The sequence below is a fragment of the Crocodylus porosus genome, unplaced genomic scaffold, assembly GCF_001723895.1.
Source record: "Crocodylus porosus isolate Cpor-Errol unplaced genomic scaffold, CroPor_comp1, whole genome shotgun sequence".
Lineage (NCBI taxonomy): Eukaryota > Metazoa > Chordata > Crocodylia > Crocodylidae > Crocodylus > Crocodylus porosus.
This window is the reverse complement of record NW_017728886.1, coordinates 83,686,577-83,709,341: the sequence shown is the minus strand read 5'-3', so window position 1 is coordinate 83,709,341 and position 22,765 is coordinate 83,686,577. Positions and strand designations below refer to the sequence as shown.

The following is a 22,765-nucleotide window of genomic DNA, read 5'->3' as shown; positions in this document are numbered from 1 at the left end:
TCAGAAGGGACCTTGTAGATCTTCAAGTCCGACCCCCTGCCTGGGCAGGAGAAAAACTGGGCTCAAATGACTCCAGCCAGATAGGCATCAAGCCTCTTCTTAAAGAACCCCAGGGTAGGAGCCAGCACCACTTCCCTTGGAAGTTGGTTCCAGATCCTAGCTGCCCTGTGAAGTAGTTCTTACGGATGTCTAATCTAAACCTACTCTCCAACAACTTGTGGCCATTATTCCTTGTTATGCCAGGGGGCACTAGGGGAAACAAGGTCTCTCCCAAAGCCTTCTGGTCCCCTCTAGTGAGTTTATAGACGGTCACCAGGTCCCCCCTCAGCCTTCTCTTGTGATAGAGCAGGCCTGGGTTTTCCATGGAAAACAACATTGGCAAGGTGTGCGGCTGGGCAGGGAACTGCTCTGGGCCTGGGATCTTGCAGTGGTGACAGTGTGGTCTGGAGCTGAGGCAGAGCTGTGATCCACTGTCTGCACACCCTGCCTTCTCCCTTCCAAAAATAAGGTGTTTGTCTTTACTGGGGGGAGGGGTGGTATGTAAGAAAACATGCTTTATAAAAGTGCCACTCTCTTGCTCCACAAATCTTGTGTTTTTGTCAGCATAGTAACTGCTTGCTCTAGTAACAAAAATGAACTGAAGAAGTTGTCACTATGTGCATTTGACTGTTTGGTATACATGCATCAAAGACTACAGAAGTTCGTCCAGGAGTGTCCATCAAGTCTGTGCTTTGCCCATTCACCATTCTCATGCAGTGTCATAAGGGTCTGGGGGCAGTGCAAGATCAACTGTCACTGAATGAAGTGCCAGCATTAGCATCTACCTTAGCTTCTCCTTTAATTGTGTTCTTAGTTTTTACTTTGTGGGGAGGGAAGAGTTCCTTGCCCCTCCCTTATCTCTCCCCTCCCCTCCCCCCCGCCACTCCTTACCACCACCAAAATACTTTTTTATTTTTACCTTCTGCTTCTAACAAGTTTTAGTCTTCACTCGAACGGTTTTTACCATGTCACTCAGGTTTTAAAAACTATCTTATGTCCCTTTAAATGGCTGCTACAGCATTTTCCTTTAATGCTTAAAAAGATGCACATCCCCCAAAAATGTATGGTGAGAGCCAAAAAATCTAGGGAAATTAACCTCAAAATGTTCCTTATGAGTCTTCTGAAGCCTACGTTTTATCCTGGATCCATAGACCCCAGAATATGCAGCTGCTTCCAGGAGGGTTTCCTGCAGCTTCGTTAGTTGCCACGATCTTTTTTTCATGACTAAGTTTTCAAAATTAACTAACTGAAGAAAGATGATGTGGAAATAGAAAAGGGAACCTGCGGGAGGCAGTTAATACACTGTGGGGGAAAAAGGCTAGTGTCCTTTCCTAATTCCCTTGTGTCATTGGCCACTGTCACAATAAGTTTGCAATAGCAGCAAGGTTTGCACATCTTGCAAAAAATGCAAGATAACTGCATCTCTGGCAGAAAAGTTATTTTTCCATGTCCTTCTGCTTTTAATTAAAAACAAAAAAACAAAACCGGTACTTAGGATTTAATTATAACAAACTTAATCCAGTGAAAAACTGTTCCAAGGCTGCAAATATCATTTCATATCCATTGTAAATAAAAGCAAGCATTGTTCATTCTGTAAATGGTGTTGGGTGAAGTTGACACTGCTTTGCTTTCTAAAGCTTTTGTTGTAGTAATATAACGTTTTCTTGAGCTGCTGACCTCTGAAGCAGGCAGTAATGCAAGACTTATATTTGATGGCAGTATCCCAGGCAGCATGCAGCTAGATTTCTTCTTCAGTTTGCTGAAAGGTTCTGGTGCATTTTTCATTATTACGCGATTTGTATACTTCTGATAAGAAGGAAGACCTCACAACTTTTTACACATTTACTGCAAAGGACTTCTCTGCTGCTTTTTTTCTTTCTGACTGTACAGCCTCTGCTGTTAACCTGTCTTGATGGCAGCCTCAGAACACTTGGGTACCTACCTAGAACTAGACCTCATCTTCCTTTGTCTTAAATGCCTCTGCCATTTTAACAGCGTGACTTAATGGACAAATGGGCTGTGGGAATTCTTTCCATAAGCTGCTTCAGTCTTATTCACTATGTTTCCTGATGCCTTCCAATTTTCCTCTTCCCTTGTTCAAGGGCTGATTTTGTGAGCGGTTACTTAATCTAGGAGCCGACTCTCTAGGTGTATCCTATAAAACATGTACCCTCCCACATAATGATAAATAAGTTCGTTTTCTGTTTACCCTTAATGGTCTCTCAGGTTTGTTCTTTACTTCAGATTTAGAATGGTCACATTTTAATCCTTCAACTAGATCAAATACATTGTTTTGCAGTTCTCAGTATGAAAGATGTTTATTTTGAGACAACGTTAAGTGTTAATCCAAGATATTAGGATTGCAGTCCATATGCAAAATAAGTATTTCCATATTTAGGTATTTGGTTAATAAGAGGGATCCTTCAGTCACTTTTTGCATCTACTCAATTTGATTGCTGTCGTGGTAAAGAAAAGTCCATTTTGACATCAGTTTTGATTACCTTGTGCATTGGAACAATTTTATTGATCCTATAATCCAGGGAAGATTCAAGACCTCATTACCCTTGTTAGATCAGCTTCAAAGGGAATCCTCAGACTTCTGTGCAATCTTTCATTTTCTATACAAGATGCCATGCAAATGACAACTGTATTCTTCATTGTTGTCAAGGATGATTCTACTCTTGCCTGTTTCTGGCAAGCATGACATTTTAATTTCAGTTCCTATTAATATCGCATATGCCTCAATTAGTGGAATCACAATAGAAGATGGTATCCAGAGGGAATCTCTATTTCAACTCCTGCAACGAGAACAGTAAAGTCAGAGCTACGTTGGGGAACTCCCTTGCATGGAAAAATGGTTCATGGTGTTTAATTTAAAGTATTCCTTGTTTGTTCACAGTTGTTCCATATAAGTTATGTCAGAAGTCCACAGTTCATTACAGAAATCATAAATACGCAAGAGAGGAGCTTGATTATCTTAGTGATGCACCAGTCAAAACTCTGAATAGGACTAGCATTTGACAAAATAAGTGGTTTCCTATGAAAGCTCATGCCTCTCTGAATTAATGTCTCTCTAAGGTACCTTTACCTTCTAACTGACTTCAGACTAACATGGCTTACCATCTCTATGCTAAAGGGAAAGAGAGAGTCTTTCATTCTCTGGATCAGGGATTGTCAGCTGGGGATACTTTGAAAAGTCCCATGGGGCGCTGCCTCACAGGAACAGGGCTGGGGCAGGGCGATAGAAGGGCTGCACAGGTGCCCCACTGCTGCTGCTCTTCCCCTCCCCCCCCCGATATACTTATTAAAAAGGGTGCAGCTGGGGTAAACTTATTTAAAAAGGTTGAAAACCCCTGCTCTAGATGATAGAATATCCTTTTATTTGCTCCAGATCTTTCAGGTGATACCCTAAATTGTCTTTTTTTTGCTGTCAAAATACAGGTGATGAAGTTTCCACATAGGCACTTCAAGTAAGTCATGTGTTTGTAGCTGGCACTTTTGCCTTCTCTGACACTTTGACTTTGATAATATTAAAGCTTAATCAGCTAGGGCCCATGTAAACTCAGTAGCTTCCCTTAAGGGCAGTCTCACTGAGAGTTGCAGGGCAACAACGGGAGGTTCTGTTCATAACTGATTTGAAGAATCAAATCACCCTCTAGTATAGTCATCTGCTTTTCACATCTCTTTGGAAGGTCATTTTTGCAGTTCTGCAGCAACAAGGTTCTGAGTGCTCATCTACTTGGTATACTGCCTTGGAGTCTCCTATAGGGTATCCCTGAAATGACAAACACATGAATTCAGTAACGTACCCTTTTTCATAAATCTTCTGTATGTGCCTTCTGTATGGTCTTTCACCCTCTGTTTTTGTCTGGGATATAGTTATATGGAGATTTGGTATAAAAGCAGTGATGATTTGGTCCTCCATCATCTTGCATATGTTTGGCTGACTGCATAAGAATGGTTGGGTGCATGCCCAGCACAAATACATGTTTCTAGCAAAATCTCTAGCTTCCAGTATATATTTTGCTGTTCAACCACAGTGGAATGCATGTAGGGACAGCTACTATTACTATGTTGGAAAGTAACTTTGTTTTATTTCCACTTATATGCTGTTGCTAGACTGTGGCCATCCAGTTTTAAGTCTAAGCTAGATCCTGTTCCATTCTGTGCACCAACACCAACATTGACTGAAATAAAATTGCAGGATGTCTGGCAGAGCCAGACTTTCTTCATTGTCTGTATAACAATGGTACCCTCAGGGCAAGACTTGCGTGTTCTTGCTGATGCTTCAGTAAGGTACAATATACACTCAAACAATTTAACAGGAAGTAAATAATAATTAGTATTCTCTGATCATGATCTGGTTTAATCTTCCTTTTTTTAATGTTACTGTCCACTTTATGAAATCGTTACGTTGGGTTATGATTTGGACATTTTTCCTAGTAACTAAAATTTAAATTGATTTTACCTGTGCAAGTCTAGTTAGGTAACAGGTTATTTGTAGTTCCATCTGATGTCACAATTACCAAAGTTTTGAAAATTTTGTTTGTTTGCTTGTTTTGTGAGCATGAATTATTAGAAAATTATTCAGTTAAAATAAATATTTTTGGTTCAGCAGTTGAATTTTTCTGCTTGGGAATTGCTTCCTAAAGGATTGTTTATAACTTTTTTTGTAATTATATAAATTACTTCTTATTTGGTTAAATAGAGGAGGGTGTTTATTCACAGAATTAGATCCACAAAATGTATCATTGTAACTTTTTTTTTGTCTTGCAGCTGGAAGAAAAGTGTGACAAACAGTATTCGGAAATTTATACAAGGGTAAAGTTTTTCATTTTTTTTTAGATTAAAAATCAGCTTCCTTCAGTTATTAGTAATTTCTGAATGATTTCCCAATATTAGACTGCTGTAGGCTTTTACTGAAGTGTTTTGTACCCCAATAGTTTAAAATCTGTGATTGCAAAATGACACTCTAGATAGATCTTTGCAGTTCCTCTTTCAGTCCCTTAATTCCTATGGGAAAAGCTTTTTCTAATAAGAATGATTTTTTTTTTATAAAACTTGTCCTGCTTTGTTTGTTTGGGAGGCAGAACTATAAAAACTGATTTCAGATGCTTCTGCGGGTATTACTCCCATTATGAAAAGTGATCACTGTTACTAGAATTGCACAGAATCTTTTAAGTATGCTTCAGCACTTTGTCTGCTAGTGAGAGAGATTTGAGTGAAAAATAGTAAATAAAGTTGAAATTGAGAATTGAGTTACTCTGGGTTTTCTCTTTAATGTCACAGCACTTCAACATATTTTTGTATTTGTATATCATAGTAAGTAAATGGATTGATCTACAAATATGTAAACTGGATTTTGGAAATTAATCATCTTAAAATATATGGTATATGACTCCAGTTTAAGGTGAGAAAAAAAACTATGATTTTAAATCCAGAGCATTTGGTATTGTTTTGTTGACAACTAATTTGATTTTAAAAACGCATCTCAAGGTGGGAGGTAACCACCCCAGAAGATATCACCAGTACAGTTTCTGGTATTGTTAACTTTTTTTCTTCCTTTTAAGCCGGCATCTCGAAATTCAGCAAGCGCAGCTCCCCTGAGCGGAAACTCATCCAGACGAGGGAGCGGGGATACCAGCAGTTTGGTTGATCCCGATGTCTCATTAACTGAATTGAGGGTAAATAGCATTATTTGAGAATGAGGAATAAAACTCTGTGGGGGGAGGGAGGGAAATATGATTAATATGGCTAGCAGAAAAGCCGTTATTTGCCACAGGAAAACAAAAAGCGACACCCTTGTCCTGTCACTTTTATGAAGGAAGGTTTATACGCTTTAGTATTTCATATGATATTATTCATATGTAAAGTTGTGGAACTGATGAGCTTATTTTTAAGAAATTTTAAGTAGTTGGCTAAATGTAAGGATTGGGGCTGACCTGTTTTAATACTACTGATTTTCAGATAGTGGTTGCATAACAATGTAGTAAAAAATTCATATGCTTGCAGGTCATCTTCAGTTTCTGTGAGTTAATTGTATTTTGTTTTGCAATTTTTTGCATTTAACTGAAACCTATGCAACGCTTATTTCCTTTTTGTTCACATATTTTTCAACTATAAACTATTTTCTCTTATTTTTATACAATGGTTCATTCCTATGTCCTGCAGGAGATCTATGATCTTAAGGACCAGATACACGATGTAGAGGGGAGATACATGCAGGGACTTAAGGAACTAAAGGTATCAGGGCTTATCCCAAGCATGCATTTCTGTATGAGTATATGTGGGTCATGGAGACTTTTACCAATTTCACTAACTGCTTTATTAACTAGATTTTTTTTTGTTTCTCCATGAAGCATGTGGCTAATCTGCAGTTCAGATTTATTTTATTTTGGACATGTAAAAATTACAATTTCCCTGTATTTCCTAAAATATTTATTAATCCTGCATTCAAATAACATTAAGCATTTCCATTTTTGTCAAGAATTCTCGGTGCAAATTTTGCCTTACTGGAACAATTTAGCATGTTTTTTTAATATTTACTGCACATTAAAATTTCATGTAGTTTATGAGAAAAAGAAATGACATATAGTTCTGACACAATTTAACCAGAGAAAGTGTCAAGAACTTCAACAGAACTTCCAACCTAAAATGTTTTTCAGAATATTCTTTTCTTTTGTTTTTTGTATTCAGATTTGTTTCATTCTTAGAAAAGAAAAACATATGCAAGCACTGAAGAGACCCTTACAATTGCATAGAATTCTGGTCTTGCTTAATTCACATTTAACATGGATTTCGTTTTTTGCTTATCTACGTTAGGAACTAGGTAGAAAATATGTAATATGTTCTAGTAGAGAGGAATTTTGGATTTGAGCTGTACATTATTCTACTCTAGACCATCTCTCCTTCAGTGAATAACTAAGTACACGTAGATAAAAACTGATGGTCTGAAACTATGATGATGTGTGTTTATTTTTTTCCCGTTGATAAAAGTACATTAATGGGCTTTTCAGAATAGTTCAAACACTTTAGTAGACTATAGAATCCTTTATGCATTTTAATGACTTCCCCTATTGGGATGCTGATCTGAAAGATATTGAAGAATTCATGTTACTATATACGCAAATCAGAAATCCTATAGTGACTATACTAACTACAGATTAAATTAAAAATACAGCATTATTAAGTTTTGTAACTATAACTATTTAGAAATTTGCCATTTACTCCAAGTTATCAAAACATTTTGTATATTCAGACGTTCACCATTTAACGCTTGCAACCTGATATTTTTTAAATAAGCCTAACACTAATAAATATGAACTACTTTATGCATGTGTGCGTCTCATAAGTGAAGTTATATTTCATTAGCAATGATTTATTTCTGTGTAATAATAATTTCATGCTTGTCATTTAGCCAGAAGTTGAAATTTAACTTGTAGAACTAGTACTTGCCTGAGATCTGATTTAGAAAATGTATTACTTTTAGTTTTACTATTTTGTATTATTCTTTTATTTTACTAATTTATTATCTAAGAACCAAAATTAAGAATTCCTTTTAGACTGTTTATGTTGCCTTCATCTATGTCCTAGTCTTCTATCTAGTTACTATTTGCAACTATCCAGAGAACTGCAATGCAAGAAAAAATATTTTTTTACCTGTAACTTTTATTTCTCATATTTACTGCACAGTAAATATGTATCTCCGTCTTTAGATATTAATGACATTACCCTGGAAGGTATTCTATATTTTGGTGGGGGAAGAGTGGGCAAAAGGATGCTTTACTTGCAACAAAAGTAAGAGTGATAAATAGAAGAAGAGCCAGTGTGCAAGAGCCAGTGTGCAGCCCTTTGTTTAGCCATAAACTTCTATTGCAGATTTCTGATTTCTGACTCTTTTGTTCTAATTCTGTATGGCTTTCTGGAGACCTCTTCCTCTACCCCACTACCCCCATCAAAAAAAAAAAAAAGTATCATGCTAAGTCATTTCCTCAGTCCAGGTGTCCAGCTTCTGAAAGCAGGGTCACAATAATGTAGATGAAATTATAAGAAGTCAAATTTAGGCTGTCAAAACTAACTTTTTGGAACACCCGTAAGATTCTTCTTAAGAAAGTTTGAATTATAGGCTCTCTTTGCTTTGGACAGCACCAAGCAGAAGGGAGTCATGGCCAATGTCTTGGGTTGTATAGATTCTCTACTAATACTATTAATACTGGAAATTATATCAGTTTGGACTTTGAAAATTAGACTGGATAAGACAGAGTGGGAAATAGTCCTGCATTGGCAAAAAATGGACTTGATGATTGAATACATTTTTGCTTTTGTGCTTTTTTTTGTTTGTTTTTTCCTTGCATCTTTTAGTGATATTAAGTTTTCACACTTTGAAAGTAATTTTATACAAGGGCCACTATGTATTTTAAAAAATTCACAGAGTCTAATAGCTTCTATAGTATTTGGATAGTTGACATTTGGCTGCTTGTTATCCTGTTTTTCAGAAGCCTTACAAGCACAAAGGACATAAGGGAAGTGGTTAGGAGTGAGTTAGGCATATAACAATTTGTACGTATGCCTTGTCTGCAGTCAGTGAGGTGGGGGAGGGAGAGATCAAAACTACTGTGATTTCCAAAATGTAAATGAAGTGTTTTCTAACAAATAGTAAACTTGGTAAGGAAAAGTTATAGACTTTGAGATATAGGTGTCTCTATACGTAAGATGGTTACCAAAATGTGTGACTATTTTGACACACATTTTGAGATATAAATATAGCTATGTAGTTATATATTAGAGGTTATTGAAGTTTGATATATCTATAGATATAGGTCTATATCACACACACATTATATAGATATATCAAACTGATATAGACTTATAGGTCTATATCACACACACATTATATAGATATATCAAACTCCAATATGTAACTCCAATTTATATACAAAATATATAAAGTTTGTTTTAAGGTAGTCGCATGTTTTGATAAGTCCCTATGTAGTTAAGAGACATCTCTGTTTACTTTTTCATGTATAATGTTATAAGATAAAATATAAGTATTCAGAAGTTGTGATCATGTTCAGGTGTTTTTTTAAAGCTTAGATTTAAACAGTTAAGATCGCTTACACTTTTTTTTGCCATAATCTGTATCTGAACAGTTAAGTTACTAGTTTCAGTTTTCTTTAAGTTTGTCATTTAATGTAATTCCAGGGTATATTTGCAAAAACATAACATAAAAATTATGCAGCGTCAGAGTCAAGAAAATATACATTTATGGGAGAAATAGGTTTTATGAGTACCAAAGTTATGAAGGTGGCATAATACTAGTGAAAAATGAATCTGTAACTTGTTGTGCAAGTTTTACAATAATTACTTTGCCTTGAATTAGTACCATCAGCTGAAGAGTAGAGATTTATTGTTTTTATTCTCTGTTTCTACCTACAATGCCTAATTTAGCAGATTAATAAAATGTTTTGTCTGAATGTTAGTGCAAAATGAATTTAGGTCCTTCAATATTATGATGGTATTTAACATTCACGTTACTTTTTGATACACTAATGTTGATATTTCCAATATTTGTGTAGGATTCTCTTGCTGAAGTTGAAGAGAAGTATAAGAAGGCCATGGTATCCAATGCACAGTTAGATAATGAGAAAAACAATTTGATTTATCAAGTGGATACACTAAAAGATATCATTGAAGAGAGAGAGGAGCAGATGGCAGAATTCTTCAGGGAGAATGAAGAGAAGTCAAAGGTACTGATATTTCATGGATTAAGCTGTATTATAAGAGCATAAACTGCTTTTAAAGAAAAAAGAGCCTTTTTTAATAAGACAGCCTTGTTATTAGTAGAAGTTTTTGGATGCTGAAAATTATTTTTTTTTTAGTGCAAAAAGGCCAGAGCAGACGGTCAAAACAGGGGTGGTCAGTTATTTGGGCCGCCACATAAGCTGTTTTAGTGAGCTGTCATGGGTTGGATCACCACTCTTCTCTTCCTCCCTCCCAATCCCTCCCCTCAGTGCAGCAACTCACCAAAACTAGCTGTGCAGGATAGGCCTCTGGGCAGCAGTGTTCAGGAGCAGGGCAGGTGTGGAGGCTGGGATCACAAGGCAGGGTCATGGGGCAGGGATAGCGCAGGGCTGGGGCCATGTAGGAGCCATGATCTGGTGCCCCCACACCCCTTTGATGGGCATGGGTTCTGCAGGCGGGGGCATGCAGGGAGTGGATCACAGCTCTGCCTCACCCCTGGCCCCATGCTGTCACAGCCCCATGATTCCACCCCTGACCCTGGTCCCGGACACAACTCCCCACCTGCCTGTGCACGCTGCCTGCGTGGCTTCTTGGAGCTGTGTCTGGGACTGGGGCAGTGACAGCACAGGTCCATGGAAGAGCTGGAAGCTGCTGCCGGGCCTCACTGAGGGGGCTGCAACACCCACAATGGGAGAGGATGGTTGCAAGTCCTGCAGCCAAGGAGGGGAGGCATGTGTAGGGAATGGCCATGTGTCACTGCTGAGCTCACCAAGTGGGGGGAACTTAACCTCCTGCCTCGCCCCCCCCGCCCCTGCTTACCTGTCTTCTTTCCTGGCCTGGGGTAAGCTGCCCACAGTGGGGAGGGAGAAGTGAGAAGTGTGAATTGGCAGACACTCCTCACCCCACCATGCACTTGGACTTAGCTGCCAGGACTGGGCCAAGGGAGGTGGGAATACCCCTGTTCCCTGCCAGACCTTAGCTTGCTTTGGGTTGCCCACATGGCAGCCCCCAGCACTGCTGGCTTAGTATAGGGTAGAGCAGTATGTGGGGGCAGCAGCAGGAGTCCTGGTAAGGGTGATTTGTCTGGAGGCAGGGGCCTGTCTTTATGGAGACCAGCCCCCAGCCCCTGACTTAGGTCCTTACCCAGCCATGCATGATCTCCCTGAAGACCAGGCCCTGGCTCTGGATGCAAACCTCTCACCAGGGCTCCTGCTGCTGCCACGGTACCTGCCCTGCTGCCACTCCATGCCACTATAGCCCGTGCCGAGCTGGCAGGGCTGGGGGCTGCTGCCACTATGCAGGCATCCTGTGACGAGCTGCGGGCTAGCATGGGAGTGCTTCAGCACTGCCCAGCAGAGCCAAAGGACCTGTCATGGGCTGGGCAAAATTGCTCTTCAGGCTAGATTCAGCCCACAGGCTGCATTTTGCCCACCCTGAGTTAAAATTACAGGGCCTCCAATATCTCTCCCCATTGGGTAAAAATCAGTAATCTTCAGTCACTTAGATTTTTTTCTGTCCAAAGGGTGTTAATCCAAAATTTTTCTGACACTTGCTGTGTGATGTAATGCACAGAAGCCTGATCTGGGTTCAGTAATCTGATGAAAAGGGGAAAATTTGGCTTCTTACCACCTCGTTTTCCTTGGATCATGAGGTGGGGGCAAGACACCAACCAGGCTTGTTTCTGTGTTTTTAATATTAATACCTAGCTTAGAAGGCTTTTAGTCTTCGGGCTAGTCTGGAAAATTTTTTAAGACCATGAAACTGAAGATTAGCTATTAGTCTCTTTGATTTTTTTTTTTTTAATCTTGCAGGAATTCAGCATCAGTACTAACATTTTCTCATCTTTGTAACCTCTTTTAACTTTATATGGAATATGTATGTAAGAAACACAAAACAAGGTTTGAGTTACTTGCATATTTGTTTTCTGTAGGAACTGGAAAGGCACAAACACATGGGCAATGTTCTGCAGCATAAGTTGGATGAACTTAAAGAAGGTCTTCGCCAGAGAGATGAACTAATAGAGGTATGTACATATTCTGAGGAGACTTTTGGAAAGATGTCAGGTTTTTTTTAATTGGGCATAGACAGAGTATAGAAGGCTTGGGTGGTATATATGTATATGCTGTCTCCACTTTTATAAAATAGATATAAGTACCATCTCTATAATTCTTAGGAAAAAAAGTTGTCCTGACTTGGTAACAAGAATATAAGCTAGCCAGAAGAATTTTTAATTACTCTATATCAGTTTGCTGGATCTAATGGAAAATTGGAAATGTTTGTCTGAAGTTTTTAAAAGTTTTGTTTTGTTTTGCTGTAATTTAAATCTTGTTTTGAATATTTAAGTCCTTGGGCCAGTGTTCCTCTTTCTTCTGTGAGCACAGATTTAGTACTTGTATGGAAAAGTGTGTTCAGGTATTGGCATTTCTGAGGAACTGGAATTTCTACAAATATTAGTCAACCAGATTGCCCACATTCTGCAAGCTACAAATTAACTTTTTTTCCTTTTCCTTTCCAATTTTAAAAAGACAGGTTTATACTGTTTGAATTAGGTTTGCATAATATTTGTGTATTCATTCATATATGATGCACCTGGGGAGGAAGAACCAGCACCATATCTACAGGCTGGGGAACTCCCTTCTTGTCAGTGCAGAGACAGAAAAGGATCTTGGAGTCATCATTGATGCCAAGTTGAACATGGGCTGGCAGTGTGGGGATGCAGGCAAGAAGGCCAACCACACCTTGCCATGCATCCACAGATGCATCTCAAGCAGATCCAGGGAGGTGATACTCCCCTTCCACGCAGCACTGGTCAGGCCGCAGCTGGAGTACTGTGTCCAGTTCTGGGCGCCGCACTTCAATGTGGACAACATTGAGAGGGTCCAGAGAAGGGCCACTGGCTTGATCAGGGGCAGCAGGTCAGGTCCTATGAGGAGAGGCTAAGGGACCTAAACCTGTTCAGCCACAAGAAGGCTGAGGGGGGATCTAGTGGCCTGTTACGAACTAGTCAGAGGGGAACAGTAGGCATCGGGGGAGTCCCTGTTCCCCCAAGCGCTACCAGGAGTGACTAGAAATAACGGTCACAAGCTGGCAGAGGGTAGATTCAGATTAGACATCAGGAGGTGCTACTTCACTGTCAGGGCGGCTAGGATCTTTAACCAACTTCCAAGGAAAGTGGTGCTGGCTCCTACCCTGGGGGTCTTTAAAACAAAGCTTGGCAATCACCTTGCTGGGGTTGTTTGACCCCAGTACTCTTTCCTGCCATGACAGGGTGTTGGACTTGATGATCTGCTCAGGTCCCTTCTGACCCTACTAACTATGAACATATCATTGTCAGAGTTGGCCTAGTAGTACAAGATCATAACATCCGGGGCAGCTCCTTGTTCCTATATTACACTGGTGAAACAAAGAATGTTAGGACTTATCCTTCCTTAATTTATGAAGAAATGGAGAATTTCTCTTTATGTAAAAGATATATGTATGATTGGTTGGGAGTCCAGTATGAAACTGGAGATAGGCCTGTTGAAAGTCTCTTGGTTAGTGTCAGAGGGGAGAGTAACAAGGGGTGACATCATGGTGGGTGTCTGCTGTAGACCAGACCAGGAGGATGAGGATTTCTTCAAACAGTTATCCAGCTTAATGCGAGGGCCTGACTCGAGCCAAGTGCTAAATAATCCAGCAGCTGGCCCAACAGTACTTTGCCATAGGGAACCTAATCCAGGAAACTGCCCAACTGATGATAAGAACCTCCACAATCCTGGGTTTCACCTTGATTGCTACACTCTACCATCCATACTATGGCATTACTACATTTGCCAAAACCTGTGTCACATCCAGACTAATAGCCACTTCTCCCTGCAGCAACAAACTCTTGGATTGCAGCATTCATCAATGGTAACCACAGTCAATGTGTATAAACCACCTAAAACCCCCTTCACTAACATCCCTATATACCCCCACACAATGATTTACTCTGTAGATTTCTTTGCTCAGCATTTGGAGTGTGGCTACCAACATGACTTTCCAGATGGCAAAGCACTGGTAGCCTGGGCATCTTCAGCAGAACTCACCTTGCTCTATGACTCCAAGCAACTTGGCTCCTTCCAGTCAACCAAATGGAAAACCGATACCAGCCCTGTCCTGGCCTTCACAAGTGCAACAACCTTTCTGACTTCTCCTCCCATCAGAATGGCAATCAGCAATATCCCCCATTTGCAGCACTGACATCTTTAATTAAGAATCCTGCATTTATACAACTCGTATCAAGCTTACCAACCCCACGTTGTAACTCCACTAAAGCTAACTGGGACAAATTCAAAACAGACCCTGCTAAACTCATTACCTCCCTACTTGAACCAACCAACCCTGATGTCAGTAAGACATATGAAACATTCTGCTCTCCAATCATTCAGACTGCCAAACACAACATTTCTTGAGGCTTTTGACAATACTACCTCCCTGGGTGGGATGACAAATGCAATACATTAGCCAATTAATATCAATCTGCTACCACTCTTGAAGAAATCCATAATGCTGTCACAGCACTCCTTGACCACCTCAGTAAACAGAGACAAGATAAATAGATCCAAACCACCCAAAACATAAACTTCACCCACTTTAGCAGGAAAGCCTGGTTCACTATCAGCTGCTCAACTGGCAATTCCAGACAATCCCCAAAAGCTCCAGTAAAGGCCAGTGACATCACCAGATGTATTAATAATGGAAAAATTTCAAAATCAGACAGATATTTCCCCCGCATGGTGAATGCAAAATTGGAAGAAACCTGGTACTCTTTCCTCAGTAGACTCAAATCTCTGCATCAACTTTAAATTCAAAGAGATGATGCAGGCCATCAGCACCCTTGAGGCTGGAAAGTCCTCAAGCCCAGACAACTTCCATCCAGAATTCTTCATCCACTTTAGGGACTGCATTCTCTCCTGGCTCCAATGCTTTTTTCCCATTTCCACCCAAAATCTGGTGGCGTGTCAAAGTTGTCATCATCCTTAAACCAAATAAACCACTGGAAGACCCAGGTAGCTACAAACCAATCAGCCATCTCTCAGTGGGATTTAAACCCATGGAGAGTCCTCTACAATCGCCTATACCTCATCATCAATCCCCAGCTCCCAGAGTAACAGGCTGGCTTCTGTCAGGACTGCTCAACTACTGACTAGGTCTCCTCCCTCACAGAGGCAGCTTTTGAAGAAGAGCAGAAGTGCAGAGCAGTCTTTGTAGTTTTATCTACAGCCTGTGACACAGTATGGCAGTGAGGCCTCACTGAAGCTCCTTCACAAAATCCCCAACAAACATGGTCCACTTTTTGCCAGAACTCATCTTCAACTGTTACTTCACTCTTCATATTGGAAAAGGCACCCTTTGAAGAGTGACGTGCCTCAGGGATCTGTCCTAGTACCTTTGCTCTTCAACATCTATACCTTAGACTTGCCCCCACAACATCCATAAAGTATATATATGCACAGACGACATAGCCCTCATGATTGCAGGACAAAACTTCAAGAATCTAAAGCAAGGTCTGACAAAGGACCTCACTACCATAAGCACTTACTTTCAGAACTGGAGACTCAAACTAAACATCACAGAGACTGTCAGTACCTTCCACCTTGCCAACAAATTTGCCAAAACAACATTGAATGTCAAGTGTGGAACAAATTCCATCCCTTTCAAAAGCTACCCAAAGAACTTTGGAGTCACCCTGGACCACACCCTAACCCACAAGATGCACCTTACCCAACTGGCACCCAAAGTACAAGCTTGCAAGAACCTCTCATTGACTAGCTGGTCTCAGATGGAGAGTTAACCCCACCATACTTCAGACATCCACCTTGGCACTGGCATACTCAACAGCAGAATGCTGTGCCCCGGTGTGATGCCAAAGTGCCCGCACTCACAAAGTGGAGAGGGCACTTAACAGCATGCCGCTCATATCTGGATGCATCTACTGTACCCCTACATCATAGCTAACACCGATCAGTGGTATTGTTCTTCCTGACATCCATGAGCAGCAAAGCTTCTGCTTCCTTCGCCATGCTGAACTAGACCATACTGACTACCTACATAGCACATCTGTGCAGATCCTCATTGGGCAGCGCCTCTGAACTACAAAACCCCTTACTGCCCACCTGCACTCTACTTCCAAAGGTTCTTCCCCAGACGACTGGGCTGTACAACTGTGGGAAGAACAATGGGCTTCTGAGAACTGTAGACTCAAAACATTCATCCCAAACTCCTCAACAGGACCACCTGACTTCGATTTAGACATACTCTCCTGGGTCCACCTCAGTAGACTGTAAACTGGCTACAGCCACTTCTGCCATAACATGCACTAAATGGGCCTGAAATCCAGTGCCGCTTGTGAATGTGGCACCCCCCACAGACTGCAGACCACATAGTTACAGAATGCCCTGTCTTCTATTGCCCTGGAAACCTCAGTGCCCTTGACAACCCATCTCAATCCTAGCTCAGCTCTGTCCAATGTGAAATATGACTCTGACATGGCATTTTTGTCATATGAAAAAAAACATGAAAAAAAATCTGGAAGATGGGATGGAGTACATCCTAAGTCTGAGGATGACATTAAGTGTGGGGGTGACTAGTAGATACATTGGAGGGTTGGACTAGGATTCAGAGATCTAGATAACTTGAAGGATTGGATCAAAAAAAATCTCATGAAATTCAATAAGAAGTGCAAAGTTGTGCATTTTGGACAAAACAATCCCATGCACTGGTACAGGCTGGGGTCTTACTGGCTAACTAGAAGCTCTGCAGAAACAGACCTGGGAGTTAAAGTGGACAGTACGCTAAATATGAGCTAACGGTATAGCCTTGTTGTGCAGAAGGCAAACGGTGTACTGGGCCACATTAGTGGGAGCATTGTCAGCAGATTTAGAGAAGTGATTAGTCCCTTCTATTCAGCACTGGTGAGGCTACATCTGGAGTACCGTACCCAGGTTTGGACCCTCTGCTACAGAAAAGATGTGGACAAATTGGAGAGAGTCCAGCAGAGAGCAGTGGAAAATGGGTAGGGGGCTGAGGAATATGACTTCTGAGGGAGAGGCTGAGGAAACTGGGAGCCTTCAGCTACCTGAAGGGTGGTTCCAAAGAGGATGGAGCTAGACTGGTCTCAGCAGTGGCAGGTAACAGAACAAGGAGAAATGGCCTCAAGTTGCAGCAAGGGAAGTTTAGGTTAGATACTAGGGGAGTACTGGAACAGGCTACCCAGAGATGTTATGGACTTTCCATCCTTGGAGGTTTTTAAGACCTGGCTAGGCAAAGCCTTTGGGATGATGTAGTTTGGGATGGTCCTGCTTTGAGCAGGGGGTTGGACTAGATGACCTCCTGAGGTCCCTTCCAATCCTTATTTTCTATGATGAGGCCTATATCATCAAAGATATTTAGGTGCTGAAATTTAAAATCTGTGGGAATCTTCTTTGAGGGTTTAAGCCAAACTTCCTAGCTGTTGTTTAGACATGCTTAAAAATGTAAACATTTTTATGCAACATTTTGAAAGCTTCTTTCTCTGTTATTTTCCTTAGTGTGTCTGCTAGCTATATGGTTCTCTAAGGCTATCTTTTCAGGCCTATGAAACGCAAAAGTCTTGTAAGAGCAATCTAGCTTAGGGGTCAACAACATTTTCCAGCAGGAAGCCAAAATGACCTAGCTCAGAGCTGCTGCTACCCTGCTACTTAGCTGCAGTCCCTGTCTGCCAGAGCCCATGCCTCTTGACTTCAGGGCTGCATGGGTAGAGCTCACCTCTGTCAGACCTCTAGGCAGCTGACTGAAGTGCAGTGCAGGGTAAGTCCCCTGCTGCTTAATGACACCAAAGCCCCAAGGCAGATTCAAAGGGTGTGTTTGGTTCAAATCTGGCCTGCAGGCTTTAGGTTGTCAACCCCAGTCTAGATCAGGTATGGCTAGGGAGGTGATGAAGGTACTACTGGGGCTGCAGTTCTGTCATCTGAAGAACAAAGTGAAAGCGTGTGGTGTGTCCTCTGGCTAACCCAAGGGGCATTTGATTAACTTGAAGAAGCAATGTGGTATATTGGACCAAAAACTGAGGGCCAAGCCAACTCGTATATGTTCTGACTTTCTCTGACATTTACCATTAATTTGTGAATTAGGATCTAGCTCATATATAGTTTTGTTATCATAACAAACAGGAAGAGATTGCGGGCAAGAGGGCTAAAAGAAAATTTTAGCAGACCAACCAAAAAATGCTAAAAATACTGAAGTCACATCTAGATGTACTAGTATATTATCTAAAACTGTAAGTGATAAACATTTCTTCTTAGACGCTCTTCTTCTTTCTAATTTTCAAGACACTTGCTTTTTCATTTTGTAAAGTTTGAGGTAATAAAACATACACGTACATAAAAACCATGTATATAAATATAAGTTCTTAAGCACAGTTTGTAGAGTGATTTGTATTTTGTTGGGCACATGTAATAGATTTGTTACAGATTTTTCTTATGCAGTTATTTTATAAACTAATATTGAAACCTTTATATGTTGTATTCAGTGCTTTAACGTGCAGTTTCTCGCCTTTGTAAGTTTTTCTGCTAAAAATCATCAAACTGTACAGTGTGATGATTCTAAATAGAGTACAGAAGAGTTAGACCTGTTTAGAAATACCAGTGCCAGATTCTGACTACATTAATTATATTACATAAAAGAACATTTTTGTTCTCATTCTATTTGCTGTATAATAACCATCAAATTGGTTTGGTTGAGATGAGCACATTTTCTTAAAGGAATTGCAGTTAAAATATACATTTCTCACTGAAGCAAACATTAGTCTGTTTTCTGTAGGTAATACTTTTACTTCTGTTCAGTTTTTTTAAAGTTTCTAATGTGTGTACCTTTTGCTATTGGGGTAAATTGATGAGACTGCAAGGATAAGCAAGCAACTTGACTTGATTTGTAAACTACCTGCCTAGATGCTACAATTTAATTAAATTAGTTTTGTGGCTGTAAGCATTTTTAATGCATTGCAATAATTTATACAATTTGAAGTGAAATGTTAGTGTAATTTCATATGATAATTGTCAGTCTCTGCTGAAGAGCTACTATAAAAGTAATTATAAGGAATGTTATTATACATTTATGCCATCAACAATGTTGCTTTCAGATAGCATTTGGAACTGCTGTGACGTGAAAAATCATATGCTCATTTAAATTCATCAGCAGTGGAAATTACATATTATATTCTCTTGCATAATATTGTAAAGTCAGTTACAATATTCTTGTACAAATCAAAAAAGGGAAAAACTAGTTTTAGCCTCAGATGCCATATCTGTTTTTAAACTTTATTCTTAAAAATCTTTTCATTCATTTTTTTTTTTTTTTTTTTGTACTACTAAATTTTCTTTGTCTCTTACTTTTCCTTTTCTGTCTTTCTTTTATTCTTTCTTTCCTCTCATGTACTGCAGGAGAATCAACGCATGCAGCAGAAAGTAGACTGCTTAACCAGAGAGGTGTATGACCTCCAGGAGACAATTAATTGGAAAGATAAAAAAATTGGGGTATGCAATAAATATGGTGGAGAAAGGTGTATGAATTTAGAAATAAACTGGTATATATCAGTGTTCCATAGGACTTTTAATAGTCTATGGATATGAAGGCCACTTATTTTAGCCATTTATAACTCTTTGTAGTCTGGTTATTTATGAATAAATAAAAAATCCTCACGGCAAGAAATCAATGAGTTCTGTTCCATATTAGAAGATTTCATATGTAGAGTGAGTATGACAGATACATTTACAGTTTTATGCTTTAAGAAATTGATTGTGAATACTGCATTTCCTGTATTAAGACTGGACTGTAGGATTCATCTAGCCAGTTGTCATGCCTTTTAGCCAATTCCAGTGCTTTGGGTAGATCCAGAGCTACATATACTTTGCACTATATCTAGTAGGTACCAGGTAGATTTTTTTTCCCCAAGCCTTGCCTAAAATATATTTTAAAATAAGTTTAATTAGGTTTTGAATCTTGTTTTCCCTAACAAGCAGCAAAAAACCTGGTTGATTAATAAGAATAAGTAACTATGGAATGAAAGCTGAAAGCCAAAGGGTTCCTAGAGGTCTGCTAGTATGCAGCGTTTAAATTTTACAGTCATCTTTTCAGAGCACTTATCAAGTACACGTACAAGTTTGAATTCTTTTCTGCTGAAATAAATTAGCAGAATACTGTATGAAAAGTTGCACTCAGCATAGAAATTTTAAATCCAGTTTATTAAAATCCAGTTTATTAAAGCTGAAAACTGAAGCAAATACAATGTTAAGTATTTTTCTTTCATATTTGATATCAGTCTATTCCTAAACGTGTGCATGCCACAGTGTTTATTAGATAAGTTCTCTTGTAATGTAAACATATATGTTTACATTTGTGCAGTTGTCAGATTGAGAATTACTTGTTATATGTGCCATGATGAATCTGAATGGAGCATTGGAAAGCTGTCCAATCAGTTGAGCGTGGCTGATTTAGCTCTGGATTACAGCTGCAATATAGTTGAGAGAGACTATTATGTAAATGTTTTGTGTTTGGTTTTGATTCTTTTTGGATTAAAATACTGGTTAGTGTCACTTTTTTTTTTTTAAAAGTGTCTGTCAGTAATTGAGTGCCTGAAGTATACATGCGAATAATACATGTAGGTATTTATAAGCAGATATACCTGCTGACTTTGAGAAGGGCATGGAGTAGTATGGAGAACATTGGAGTAGTTTGCCCAACTTAGCAGCATGCAAATTTTAGTAAATAATCATGCATTTGGATTGTGACATAGAAACTTCTCTTGAAGTCATAAACAAGTATTTATTAAATGTATCCAAAATGTTTGTGAAAATATGTTATCAGTAAAGATGTTCTTCTTTTGAGGGTTTTATAAGACAGTTCAGTGAATTAAATACTCTGTGGAAGAATGGTAGAATGAAGAGTGTTTGTTTTTGACATAAATTAATAGGTGAGGGGGTTGGGTTATATTAGACTCTTGTAAAAGGTAGTCAGTAGAATTGTACAGCTTTATAATCCCCTTTCTGTTTCTTTCTTTTATTCGTCAGTTTGCATTTATTTGTATAAGAGTTCTCTCTATTGTCTATCACATGCTTTTTCTCTATCCCATTCTTTTTCTTGCTACCTGCCTGTACCCAGGCTTTAGAAAGACAGAAAGAATACTTTGACTGCATTAAGAATGAGAGAGATGAGCTCAGAGATGAGTTGACTGACATGAAGGAAACAATGAAGAAAGGAGAGGTATGTTAGTAGCAGTCATACAGTAATATAAGCACAGGAATGTGGGTTGAAACTACAGTCAACATAAGAGAAAGCATATTAGTACTCCTGTACATGCCAAAAAACTCAGCCATCAAATAAATAGTGTATTTTAGTGTTATTGTTTCAATCTGGCTGAAAACGCTTCTGGAAGTACCTTTCTATCCAATTATGTTTTAATGTTTCTTTTGTATGGGTATAGTTTTTTTGTTTGTTTGTGTTTTTCAGAAACATGGATTAGTTATAATCCCAGATGGCACTCCAAATGGTGATGTAAACCATGAACCAGTGGTTGGTGCAATAACTGTTGTATCACAAGAAGCAGCTCATGTCTTGGAAACTGCAGGAGAAGGACCACTAGGTAAACACATGCTTCACACATTTTCTTTTAAAGGTTTTAGTAGATCCTGTTTTGTCCTAAAAACCTCCAAGGATGGATATTCTACCACCTCTCTGGGTAACCTGTTCCAGTGTTTTACTACCCTCCTAGTGAGAAAATTCTTCGTAATGTCTAACCTAAACTTCCCTTGCTGCAACTTGAGATCATTGTTCCTTGTTCTGTCATCTGCCACCACTGAGAACTGTCTAGCTCCATCCAGCATAGAAATTGTAAATAATTATTAAAATCCAGTATATTAAAGCTGAAAACTGAAGCAAATACAATGTTAATTATCCTCTTCTGAACCCCCCTTCAGGTAATTAAAGGTGGCTATTAAATCCCCTCTCAGTCTTCTCTTCTCTAGACTAAATAAGCCCAGTTTCCTCAGCCTTTCCTCAGAAGTCCTCCAGTCCACTCACCATTTTTGTTGCCCTCTGCTGGACTCTCTCCAACTTGTCCACATCGTTTCTGTAGTGAGGTGCCCAAAACTGAACACAGCACTTTAGATGTGGCCTCACCAGTGCTAAGTAGAGGGGAATAATCACTTCCTTTGACCTAGTTTCATAGTGCTTGGGGTTGGATGGCACCTGTTACAGGATCTTTCAATAGTTGGGCTTACAGCAGATCACGCTCTGACAATGTTATAAATGGTCAGGCTTAGCTTTATTGATGAAACGTTAAACAAAACAAACTTAATCAATGGTGTTGTGTCCACCAGTGAGCACACACTCACTGATGTCTCACGCGCCCTAGTGACATGTGAGACTGCTGTTGTGTTCTGGCGAGGTGTTTCCAGGGTTGGTTGCTGGGATCAGGTGGGTCTGGCGTCTTCCCCTCCGGCTGGCCGGGCCGAAGGTTGCTCCGAGTTCGAACCAATCCGTGACTACTTTCTGTTGGGCGCGCAAAGACCCCAAAGTTCGTAGTGCAATGTCTTTTATACCCTCAGTGATGCAGGGCGGTCTAATCGCGTGCGGCACTTCTTCATTGGCTCGGAGCGGTGACTGTCACATTACTGACAGACACTGGACTTTCCCTTGGGAAACCCCATGTGGAAAATCCCATCGCGTGATTCTTCTATACTTGCAACCCTAGAGTCTCTTATTCACTTAGCACCTGTTACATAAACACTATGCAAGCCTCTAATTGGCGTATGCGAACATGGCCACCTATTACAAAAGGTTATAACACATAACAAGTGCAAAATAATTACAGCAGCACCTAAACAGATCATCAGGTCCAACCCCCTGCCCCAGACAGGAATGAGTGTCCCAGTCATATCACCCCAGCCAAATATCTGCCCAGCCTTCTCTTGAAGACCCCCAAGGTAGG

At 39.8% G+C, this 22,765-nt stretch overlaps 1 protein-coding gene across 4 annotated transcripts in view; it reads left to right on the top strand.

Moving 5' to 3' along the window:
- LRRFIP2 (LRR binding FLII interacting protein 2) overlaps positions 1-22,765 on the top strand; it is an 85,595-nt gene that overhangs the window by 51,879 nt on the left and 10,951 nt on the right. Inside the window, exons 17-24 of one of the 4 annotated variants that reach the window (XM_019538181.1) lie at positions 4,816-4,860; positions 5,610-5,723; positions 6,211-6,282; positions 9,615-9,785; positions 11,711-11,803; positions 19,221-19,313; positions 20,938-21,039; positions 21,286-21,418. In XM_019538181.1, the coding sequence (XP_019393726.1) occupies positions 4,816-4,860; positions 5,610-5,723; positions 6,211-6,282; positions 9,615-9,785; positions 11,711-11,803; positions 19,221-19,313; positions 20,938-21,039; positions 21,286-21,418 (823 nt within the window). The remainder of the gene's footprint in view (positions 1-4,815; positions 4,861-5,609; positions 5,724-6,210; positions 6,283-9,614; positions 9,786-11,710; positions 11,804-19,220; positions 19,314-20,937; positions 21,040-21,285; positions 21,419-22,765) is intronic. The other 3 variants (XM_019538159.1, XM_019538167.1, XM_019538174.1) reach the window with 3 other exon arrangements.